General features: G+C 40.4%; 1 protein-coding gene across 4 annotated transcripts in view; it reads right to left on the bottom strand.

The window, feature by feature from the left end:
- SLC22A15 (solute carrier family 22 member 15) overlaps positions 1-12,278 on the bottom strand; it is a 48,984-nt gene that overhangs the window by 20,423 nt on the left and 16,283 nt on the right. For 3 of the 4 annotated variants that reach the window (XM_048818493.2, XM_048818501.2, XM_048818511.2), the window contains exons 4-9: positions 11,014-11,178; positions 9,506-9,635; positions 7,655-7,870; positions 4,287-4,427; positions 3,089-3,174; positions 321-441 (exon numbers count right to left, since the gene is read on the bottom strand). In XM_048818493.2, coding sequence (XP_048674450.1) covers positions 321-441; positions 3,089-3,174; positions 4,287-4,427; positions 7,655-7,870; positions 9,506-9,635; positions 11,014-11,178 — 859 coding nt within the window. The remainder of the gene's footprint in view (positions 1-320; positions 442-3,088; positions 3,175-4,286; positions 4,428-7,654; positions 7,871-9,505; positions 9,636-11,013; positions 11,179-12,278) is intronic. The other variant, XM_048818521.2, reaches the window with a different exon arrangement.

The raw sequence follows: 12,278 nt of genomic DNA, 5'->3' as shown, positions 1-12,278 counted from the left end.
ATCAAATGTCAGAGCTGCTCAAGTGTTTGTGAATGATCAAGTTGCACTAAACAATTGCAGCCTCCTGAAGGTATAAGCCCCAACATCACTGGCTACACTAGCATAAATACTTAATGGAGTTGTCTTATATTTACCCAGCACCTGGCAGATTTCGGGTGATACTGCTATAAGGCCCTATGACTAATCACACAAGTTTTCCTTTAATTAAGGGAAAGTCTCTATGAGAAGGTGCCGTTAACAGGACAAAAATAAAAGTGGAAGTAATAAGGATTAGGGAGATGGGCAAAAGAAACCACCACCACAAAGTGAATTCAGATTACCTGATCACTGTAGGATAAAGCTCTGACGTGTAGATATAAACAATGTTAAATGCTGCACTGATTGTCAGTTTCCCCAGTAAAGACAAAGAACGGCTGTTCACAACTGCAAACACTCCTGTGGCTGATAAAGAAAGTGTGACCCTTGTAAGGATCCATAGCATACAGAAATGTCCTTTAGTAATCACTTCAGTAACAAACGAAATGAAAGGGAATCTGCTGAAGAGTTTGTTATGCTGACAATATCTGTTGGAGGTGCATACAATTATATGTGGCTTCAATAGGGCTCTCAAAGCTCAGAAGAATTCAAAAGATCCATCCTTCAGACAACAGTGGCAAAAAAGTCACCTATCTGATTTTGTAAGATGAGGAGGGAAAATGCACCCATTTTCTTTAGCTATACTGTCAGATTGTACAAAGAGAAAGAACATCTTCCTTTGAACACCCTGTGAAATGTATTTTAGAATTAAGTTTTACATTGAAAAAAAGAGACTTTCAAATCTGGCCTACAATTTTTTGGTGGGGAGGGGGGAGGAGGAGGAGGGAGAATAATTTAACATCTAATGTCAGTCCAGGTGTTTCTATTAAATTAAGAAATCCAGTAGATATAGTTTGTTTAAATTACTACAGCTCCCAGCACCAAAGCATGAGAGCCAGAAAAAGCAAAGTCATTTTTTCTCATTGACCAAATTATAAAAACAGTGAAGTTCACTTTCGTACTTAAATTCTGTTTTTAAATTGTTATAATAGGCATTAGAAGTAAAAGAAGAAGACGACTGGTTTGAACATTTTTATGACAATTTCTAAACATTTTCTGAGAGTACCGTTGGCAAAAGCAATAAATGTTGAGTAAAATTTGTACTATTAGTAAGCTGGTGGAAAGGACAACAGAAAATTTTTTCAAAAGTTCTTAAGTGACTTAGTATCTAGGTGACTTTCAGTGGGGCTTTGGTTCCTATGTGATGGGTGATCTAAAATTGCCTCATTAGAAAAAAAGATAAGAACTGCCATATAGGATCAGATCAGTGGCCCACCTAGCCCAGTATCCTGTTTGACATTGGCCAGTACCAGATGCTTTAGAGGAAAGTGTTAAAATCCTATATAAAGGATAATGACAAAAGACCCAGTTTCTATTTCAACCCAGGCAGTCAGTGATTGACATATTCTCTGAAATTTGAGTTCTATCCCTTTAAAACAAATTACATTCACCACTGTCTAGTGTAACAATAGATATTCATCCATATAAATGTTTAATCCTTTTAAAAATCCTGCTAGGTTCAACAGTCTAAAGCCTTTGACTAATGCTATGTAATACAAGTATGAAGTATCATTAATTTTATGTGCCTAGCTTTGAAAGGAAGGAGAAGTCTTTTCTCTTGCTAATATTTTCTGTTTCTATATCTGTGTACAATAGTTGAAAAACAATCTAGCATTGGACCTTTATATGGCTTCCTGAAATAAATTAAAAATTAGGGCTGTCAATTAATTGCAGTTAACTCATGCGATTAACTCAAAAAAATTAATCGTGATTGCAAAAATTAATCACGATTAATCCCACTGTTAAACAATAGAATACCAATTGAAATCTATTAAATATTTTTGGATGTTTTTCTACATTTTCAAATATATTGATTTATATTACAACACAACACAAAATGTACAGTGCTCACTTTATATTAGTTTTATTACAAATATTTGCACTATAAAAAGGATAAACAAAAGAAACAGCATTTTTCAATTCACTTCATACAAGTACTGTATTGCAATCTCTTTATTGTGAAAGTGTAACTTACAAATGTAGAATTATGTACAAAAAATAACTGCACTCCAGCCGGGGAACAGGCTTGGGGTAGCGCTTACCTCATGCAGCTCCTTGAAGCAGCAGCATGTCCCCCCTCTGGCTCCTATGTTTGGGGCAGCCAAGGGGCTCCACTCCACACACTACCCCCGTCCCAAGCGCCGCCCCCGCAGCTCCCGTTGGCTGGGAACCACGGCCAATGGGAGCTGCAGGGGCGGCGCCTGTGGACAGGGAAGCATGCAGCAGAGCAGCAGGGCCGCACCTCTGCGTAGGAGCTGGAAGGGGGACATGCAATTGCTTCCGGGAGCCACTTGAGGTAAACCTCACCCCAAGTCTGCATACGAGCCCCCTCCTGCACTCTGAACCCCTCGGTCTGAGCCCAGAGGGCCCTCCTGCACCCCAAACCCCTCATCCCTAGCCTAGAGCCCACACCTCCAGCTGGAGCCCTCACCCCTCCTGCACCCTACCCCCCCCCGCCCCAGCCTGGAGCCCCTTCCTGCACCCTGAACTCCTCATTTCTGGCCCCACCCCAGAGCCCGCAACCCCAGCTGGAGTTCTCACCCCCTCCTGCACCCCAACCCCAATTTCGTGAGCATTCATGGCCCGCCATACAATTTCTATACCCAGATGTGGCCCTCGGGCCAAAAAGTTTGCCCACCCCTGGCGTAAGGTACATTTCCCCAATTCCTAGTATAAAGCAGAGGCAGCAATATGTTGGTATGGTGATTAACAGCATAGGACTGGTGGCCTGGAAATGGGTTCCAGTCCAAACTCTTTCCCCAACACATCACAAAGCCTTCAGAAAACCAATTTCCCCTTTACTATGCCTCAGTTTCCCCAGATGTACAATGGAGATAATTACCTACATCATGTCAATGTTATGAACCTAATGTTTGTGAAATCCTTAGATCCTGAGTTGGAGGGGGTTATATACATGCACAATACTACTATAAAATCCTAAAAAGGCATTTACCTTTCTTTTCTGGAAGAAACATGACAATAAGACAGGCCAGTCCTCCCAGGAACAGGAACGCTGCCAATGTCCGTTTTCGGCCGAACCTAACAGGGTCCCCAAAAAGGATAATACTTAACTTTTCTATTCCATTTTTCATCCAAGGACTTCAATGCACTGAGCAATCTAAAGTCACCCAACACCACTCTACTCACATGGCATAAATTACTGAAAATCTCCTGCAGAGTCTTTACTTTCTCACTCTTTAAATTTTCAAAGAGAAATCTCTGGTCCTCTCATAGTATGGTCAGTGCATGAGCCTGTCAAGGATGCACTACGTAGTGCAGATTGTAAATCACTAAGAAATCTCCAGACAGACTGGCTGACTATTCCTATCTCTTTAATTTGTCTCCCATTGTGTGTGTGTGTGTACGCGCATGCGTGAGGGGGGTTGAAAGAGAAGAGGGGGCAGAGAATGGGCGCATGCAGGAGGAGCTATTCCTCAAACACAGAAGGAAAAGGGAGAAAAGCCACCTATTAATAAAGTTCTGAGATGAGCTCTACTGAAAGAGAGAAAGAATGGAGTATTGCACATCAAACATAGGCTAGATGGCCCAGTGTTCAGTAAGGTTGCCAATCCTCCAGGACTGTCCTGGAGTCTCCAGAAATTAAAGATTAATCTTTAATTAAAAAGATTATGTCATGTGATCTAACCTCCAGGAATATAGCCAACCAAAACTGGCAACCCTATTGGTCAGCCCTATGAGGCACAATGCACATACACCAAGATGGGAGCTGCCCCCAAGACAGCACTCTAGTTCCAAAAGAATTAATCTTGGAATAGCATAGAAAGCATTATGGGATTCTTCACTGTGGTGTCACAAGATCAGAAGTCTGAAGAATGCCATCTTGTGTATTAGTAGAGAGTCAGAGCAGCTAGACACTACAGAATTCTCCTTGAGAGCTTCAGTTTAATCTGTGTGCCAGAACTAGAGTATTATTTACTGCTTTGGAGTGGTTAGGAAAGATTGCTCTCTTTCATGAAAATTTATTAATTTTTTTACATAATTCATTCCCCCAGGAGGCCAGAGTAGGTTGGGACTGTTAATACTTCCTATAACATGACTAAACTGAGAATAAGCTAAGAGCAAACTGGTGTCCAGGAAAATTACCTCTGAAAAAAAATTAGATATTGAGCTTCATTCTATTTAATACTTACCATTTTTGGTTAATCAAGTAGATACAGATTGGGTAGGCAGGTATCTCTATCAGCCCAGAGAGAGCCAAGTTGGCATAAATACTTCCACCTAAGTCACCTGCATTGAGAGTCAGACCATAGTATACCAAGCTGCACACAAACCTGCGCGGGGGGGGGGGGGGGGAGAGGGAGGGAGAGAAGAAGAGAAAGAAAAACCAAGTATAAGACTTTGAAACTGAACAATCTTTATTGGAACCTTTCACAAAAGGAGGACACACTGAATTTTTCAAGTACGTGCACAAGCATGTACAATTTCTACTACTTCGGTTCTCAGTTTCAGGAAGTAGTCAATTAACTCACTTTGGTCACCACTCAAGAGAAAGTCTGTGTGTTACTTATCACTAGAACTTGCTCAGAACATCAGCTCAGTTACTGTTCACAGTAGGAGTTGACGCTGCAAACAAGTGAAGTGAACGATGACATGAACAGTCTTTTCCAGATGCATTAGCAGGCAACCTGAATTGCTGGAAAACAGAAAGACAGTTAAAAATGTCTATCCCACATAGGAACTTGATGTCATCAAGAGGACTCCCAGGTGACCAGTCCAGGACCTCTGTCTTTTCCCCTCCAGGTGTCTTCAGTTTTCTGGAAGGTGACAGGCTGTTTTGTCCCATTTCTGCTGGGTGGTCCAACTTGGTTGCTCTTTTTGGAGATGTTGGCATGGACCAATCAGATGCTGACCCGTATGTTTGTTGAAGATTCAAAATGTCCAACCACAAAAAGTTGTTTTTGCTCCACCATCCAGTCAGGGAACAAGGCATCACCTTTCAGCTCTTGCAACTGGGGCTGGAATTTTCCTCTCTTTATGCAACACATTTCATCAGCTCAGCTTGTGTAAGATAAGTTAGGATATAGATGTTGGTACAGCCATCTTGGGACATACGCTGAACACCAGCTTGTTTGCTCCAGTCAGCAACTTACTTCCACAAGTAGTTTTCCCTGGGCCCCTCTGCGGTGCATCCCTTGGCCAACTTTGCAGTTATGCTTGCTCAAGTTGCGGTTTCACCATCAACACTCTGCTAGCTCCTGAAACATCCACTTTAAAGTTCCTATAGTGTACACAAAGTCCCTCCATATTCTTTGATAATCTTTAAAATAGTTCTAGCAGTCCATTATACAACAAAGTCACTTCAAGAGCTGTTCTCCAGCAAGCTGGAACCACTGTATAAATCTTCCATGGTACGTATAGCTGAGCTGTATTACCGATTGCATTTTTGATCAAACAGTTGCATTTCTCATTATTCCACTCTACGATCAAGTGTCCTTATAACATGCTATTTGGTTTCAACTCCTCTCATTAACTTTTTTCAGCACAGGTTAGATAATATTACTAACCTGATAGCATAAGCATGCTTGATTACAAACCTCTTCACTTTATCACTAAAGTGAAAGTAAATATGAATGTAACCACCTTCTTTGCCTACCAGGGACAATCCAGAGGTAAACCTGGTCATTAAAGTTTACAATAGTTTGCCCAAGGCTGCATCACTTATAGTTAAGGCCAAGATTTTGTCACGGATATTTTTAGTAAAAGTCACGGACAGGTCACGGGCAAAAATTCACAGGAGCCGTCTGTGACTTTTACTAAAAATATCCATGACAAAATGGGGAGCTCAGCTGTGGAGTCCCCACACCGCCCGCAGCGGTTAGGCAGCTGTGGGGGCCCGCTCGGAGCTCCGGAACCCCCCACCGCCTGCAGTGGGCAGGAACTCTAGTGTGCTCCGGGGTACCCCCGCCACTCAGTAGCTGTAGGATAACAGTGGACTGTTCATTTGGCTGGTAGAAGTCATGATGGGGCTGCTTCAGAACTCTCTGGATGCCAATGCCATCCTCACTGTGGCCAGCTGTGCACTGCAGTGTGTTTGCCAAGCGAAAGGAGAATCATTTCGCCAACAGTGAACTCAAGACACTACTGGATTGCAGGAACATTAAAAGCTACCAGCAAGTGCACCTATCATTACTGGGGTGGAATCCACACAAGCAAGGGAAATAATTTATTCTAGGAATCTATTGTATCAGACTATGCATGTTTAAGCACATACTATTTGATAATATTTGAAACCGTTCTACCTGAATTTCTAAAGTACCAATCACCTGTCTGTCTAGACATCATCACATTCATAAATCAGTTTCTTTTCTGCTTACAAAACAAATTGGCCTTACAAAATACATTTGTTAGTGGCTGCCCAGATCTTTAAGAGAGCAGATGACACTATTATTATATGGAAAGTTTCAAAAACCTGTTTAATAACTTACTTTACTTTTCTTACCCTGTTTATCCCAGGATATTTGCATTAAAACATCTTAAATATAAAGATAATGTCTCCTTTTGCTGATTATTCCTCACCTGAAGTTAGAAACCCCAACCCCAAGAAACCCCAACCAATAAAAATCTACTCTAAGAAAAGTCAACCTAAAAAAGGTTAATGAAATTTAAGAAGTCAAAAACAAAACCCTACTCCAATCAGAATTACTACCCTGAAAAGGGGGTAGTGCCAAAGACTCCATGAAGTCCACTTTTACATGGAAGGTACTCTGATACCCTGGTGATGGGCAGCGGTATAAACCACTAAGACAGAGAGACAGACAGACAACAACTGGTTGCTGTCATGGCAGTATTACAAAAGGAAGATTTTCTATTTTTAAAATAAACAAAGTATTAGCTAGTGGTTTGTACAGGGGACTGAGAATTGGAGACCTGGATTTTATTCCTGAAAATGCCATTACGTCATGTAACCCCTCAGCTTTTCCATTTGAAAATGTGATCTTAACCCAACTTTGAGCAGATCCTGCAAAGAATGTACACATATGTTTAACCTTAAGTGTGTACATCTTTGCAGGACCAGGGCTTTTGTAAAGAGTTTTACGATCCTTTTATGAAGTGCTAGATATTTATTTTTTAAAGCAGCTCTCCGAACAGGGCAGTATCTTGAATACTAGAATAAAACTGGCTTACTATCCAAAGGGACCAAATAATTTGGGCACTAAAAAAGAATCAGACTAAAAACCCCACAACCCTGGGCCAAAGAACTAGGACATGACCAATCTCAGCAATTTTGGAGGGCTGTAGGGAAAGAGGGTTCTCAACTACTTTTGAGATTCTTGGATGAAAAGCATCATAAAAGTGTCAAGATGAAGTACCTCAGGCCTAGATTATTAAAATGACATCAGGTGAAGAATAAGCACCAAGAGTTAAGGAACTCAAACAAAGATTCTGTTCCATGCACAATGCCCATAGTAATAAAGAGGCAAAAAGCATGACGAGCTGTCTCTCAACACGTTTTTCAAATACTTTAAAAAGAGCTGAACTTAAAAAGAATTGCAAATACCAGATGAACATCATGATCAAAGTGCGCCCCAAAAGGATCTTGTATCGGAACAGGTCCAAGAAACTGCTGGTCTCTCTGTGACTCCTGTCAGCTGGGAGCTTTAGTGAAAAAGTACATTTCTGCTTGCAGTTCCTCTTTGCAATGAGATAGAGGGCATTTTCTGCTTCTCTCAGCCGACCTTGTGAGTATAACCAGCGGGGGGATTCAGGAATGAATCTGAAACAGAGATTTCATTGAGGCTTTAGGGCCCTACTCTTATAGAGGATTGGATTTGCCTGTTTGGAATAAAGCTGAAGGACATTTCAATGTCACAGCATGTTTTTTCAAACAACATTTCACCTCAGTTTTAGAATTCATCTGTAGTTGCAGGTAAACTACACTTTAATAAAAAGTGGGGCGAATAAGAGCATCTTTATTTACCAATTTTCTGAGTATCTAACATGCAACAACTTTGCTCTGTATTTTAAAATTTGACTCAAATGTTAGGAGTCTGCATTAGAGAAATACAGAATTAAGGATGTGTGGATTAAGCAGTTACAGTACACAGGCAGCTGCTGGTTATGAAAAACTAAACTAGTTTAGCTGTCTCACATCTTCTCCCCAACACAGTTGAAAATTCTCTCCTGCAGGCATCAGAACAGTCACTGCAAAACAGCTCTATCACTCCCTATTGGCAGAATCTGATTCGTACAGCTGAGATTGCTGCCTACAAAAATCCTCCTGTGCCTCTTGTTTTCAGTAGCTTATAACTTCCTGAAGCTTTCACCTTTCCAGGTTGTAGTCTCTACCCAAAGTTGATTTTTTTAAACACATATTTAAAGTGATCCAGCCACCTTTGCATAAAAAGTTAGGAAAGGAACATTTTCTCCTATCTAACACAGAACATCCTTGCAACCTTTTTTGAACAGCTCTAGGGTCAAACAGCTGGAGGACTGAGATTTGGTACAGAAATTGCACTTACTGTAGAGAGGTACTTTTGAGCAGAGCTTTGAAGTCCTGAGAGGAAAGCATTTATATTTTTTTATTTTTATTTATTTTGCTTCAGAAAGACAAGCTGAAAGGTTAGGGTGTTTTTAACTAAAGATTTTTAACCTAAAAATATCAGGAATGTCAAGTCAGACTCTTCACTAAGGGAAGAGCAAAGTTCTCATTGGGATTTATATTTTAAACACCTCAACTGAAGGTGTGAATGTGTTGCATCTCTAATAAAGGTTTCTTTTATTTAAAATGTCACTGAAGTTAAACAGCAACTAGAAATCCCACTCTTACAAATGCTAAATTTTTGCTCGTGATGTCTTGGCTGGAAGGCTATGACAAATGAACAGCTAGTCACAAGATCCAAAACATGAAAGACAAACCAACAGGAAAAAACAGTGCTTTTGATAAAAACCTTTTAGGTCTCTTTACCCATTATGTTATAAAAGAAGATGGCACCAAACTAAATTTTTCCCTTTTGCATACCTTTAAGAGTGTATGCACAACCTCAATGCTGTCCCTTGTGTGCATACATTATAATACTACCCTTGAAACTGAGAAATAGCATGTGACCATATAGTTACATATATGCAGCATCTTGTAGTAAATGTGTAAATCCAGCACATTCAGGTATATGACAAGTGCAGAGTAAGTGGCTCTTAAACATCATACTAGAGAGTAATAAAAATATGGCATATCTAGGCCACTTAAATCTGCAGATATGTAGGCACGGGATTTCTCTCATACATCACATAGAAGTACCACTATCTTCACCTTAGTGCTCCATTTGATCCTTGGAGAACTCTTTGACCTACTTTCTCAATTCCTACTCTTTTGATGAAGGCCAATGAAACAGTTTTAAAAACAATAACTTACAGAGAGAGGAGAAAGACTACTGTTCCCTCCAGGTTAACCACAACTGCCAGAGTCCTCCAGGAGCGAATGAAGTACCCTAACATAGCATACTGGGCAATTCCCACTGCAAAGAACAGGCCACCAATCGATCCTAACACATTGGAAACATATAGGAAAAAAAAGAAATGTTACAAACCATTTCACTACATTGCTCATCCCCATTATGTGCGATCAGAGAGACTAGCACTTTACCAGGAAGGCAGGAAGTATGGACAAAAAGGCTACTTGACTCAAAATCACGGAAAAGAGATCCTTAACAGGGAAGAACTGTTAAAAACAACAACAAGCAGGAAAAGAACAGGACAAAAGAAAAATGCTACATAAATAATCATTTGGCCTTCCTACAGAACTTTTCACCCATCAATTTCAAAACATAAATAATTAGATCTTATAATCCCCACATGGCTTGTTGCAACCTCCCACACTTGAAAATAAATACTACTAATTATTGGAAAGATGACATTTCCAACATAAAATGTTAGTTTATAACCTTCATGGTTCATGAGATATTAAGCTTTAAAACTGTCATTGATCCCTTAGCCAAGCACTTGCCTGGAATTAGGCAAAGAGTAAATGTGTCAAGTTCCAGACTCTGGAGAAGTGTAATTTGCAGGCACTGTACTGCATGACAGCTTGCATGCTAGCAATGACTACAGTTAAAGGTGTCTAAATATTTCCATTATATGTTCTTTGCAGTGTTGTTGCAGCCACGTTGGACCCCGGATCTGAGAGAGACAAGGTGAATGGGTGAGTTAATATCTTTTGTAGGACCAACTTCTGTTACCTTTTCCAGACCTGAAGACCTCTGAAAAGCTCAAAAACTTGTCTCGTCCACCAACAGATGTTGGTCAAAGAAAAGATATTGCCTCATCCACCTTGTCTCTCTTCTATTTTAAGTTTTTAGGTTGATTTATCACAGGGTGATTTTGGGGGGGGGGGGCAGTTTAAACAAAAGTGGTCCAGCCACTTTTGAGTATAAGGAGAATACAGAAAAAAAAGGGGGGGGGGGGAGAAAAATGGTTTGTTTGATAAAAAAATTGTGGGCTTTTTTTGAGTCCTGCTACATCAAAACTGCATGAGGGAGGAAGGAATTGAAATTTGGCAGCCAAACAGCTCCCCTTGAGAAGTGCCTTCCTGTGTCCAAAGTTCTAAGTGAAGGAATGCAATATCATGCATACATGCGTGGCTTGTTCAGCTGTGTAGCATGCAGAGGAGAGTAACTCAACTAATGTGCATTTGCCAGTGTCCAGTCTTAGTGGTGCAGAAATCTGAAGTGGCCCGAAGTCATTTACTGTGTTCATCTAAGGTGTACATTAAATGTGGCAAGGCTCAGAGACTGTATGATCATGCATATGCACAAGGGAACAGAGTCTGCAACATTAAATTTGGCATTTCTTGGCACAAGTACTTAAACTGAGATCTCTAGAGCTGAATAGTTTTCTATAAAAGTGTTGCAGCTAAAGCTGTACCTGCCAATGCCCAATAGGCAGTGCCCACACATTCATTCAGTAGAACAAAGGCCACCAGAGACATCCCTCCATTCATCACCCCCACCAAGAAGCGAGAGACTGCAAAGAACTCATATGAGGGGGAGAATCCATTTGCAATGGCAAACAGGATGTCAAGGGCAAAACCTGGAAGACAAAGCGTAAGATTTAATTTCAGAAAAATACCTGAATGAGAAAGACAGCATTTAGCATGAGCATTACTTGACATTCAGTGAAACCTGTTCTAATCAAATCATATTCAAGAGCTACAAAAGTCTGTTGCTTAATGTAGATAATGGGGCAGAATTGTAGTAAGCACCCTGGGGCAATCTCTTAAATGAGATTGCCTTAGAAAGGTGGTGATCTTCACAGGATTTACTGGTTTCAGAGTAGCAGCCCTGTTAGTCTGTATCCATAAAGAGAAAAGGAGTACTTGTGGCACCTTAGAGACTAACAAATTTATTAGAGCATAAGCTTTTTTGAGCTACAGCTCACTTCATCGGATGCATGCATAAATTTGTTAGTCTCTAAGTTGCCACAAGTACTCCTTTTCTTTTTACAGGATTTACTGCACTAGTACCCAACACCAGTTCATAGAGAGCTGTTTTTCCTCTTCAGAAAAGCCACCATCACATTTGACAGTAACCAAGATATCTTGTTAGTAGTTTCAATAGAGAAGCCCAGGACTGAACAGGCCATAAACAGATTTTTCTTCTCAACCCTAGAAGTTCTCTCTCCAGGTCATAACTCCTCCTTGTTGTCAGAAAACAGTTTGGAGGAAGTTTGCATTGCTGTAATCGTCCCTGTATCTGTTCTGTGACTAGAGGGTTTCAGTGTTCGGGGTCAGACACCTTTTACCAGCACGGAGTTAATATAAGACTTAAAAATATGTCATTTTTTTTTTTAAAGTGTTAAACTTTAATATGTCCTGTACATGAAATCCCCCGAACAAATTTATGGTATGAAAATGGTACATGATGTCCATGGGTTTTAAAATTCTGCTAAGTTCACAAATATCTAGCAATGCATGCATGATTTGAGAAGTGATGACAAACTCATCTGGAACTTTTAGGAGTCTTGACAATTAAGTGAGAGGTTAATGAATAATTAATCTCGGATACTCTGAAATTTTAGTTTCATTTTGTGGAACATTCAGGGATCATGAGCATCATGGCAAACAATGTGGGCCCAACTTTTAAGTTTAAGCACATGTGTTGGGGGTCCAAACTTCACAACTGGTTGCTTAA

Source organism: Caretta caretta, chromosome 1 (assembly GCF_965140235.1).
Source record: "Caretta caretta isolate rCarCar2 chromosome 1, rCarCar1.hap1, whole genome shotgun sequence".
NCBI classification, from domain to species: Eukaryota; Metazoa; Chordata; order Testudines; family Cheloniidae; genus Caretta; species Caretta caretta.
Note: the sequence above shows the minus strand (reverse complement) of the source record. Positions and strands in the feature narration are given on the sequence as shown.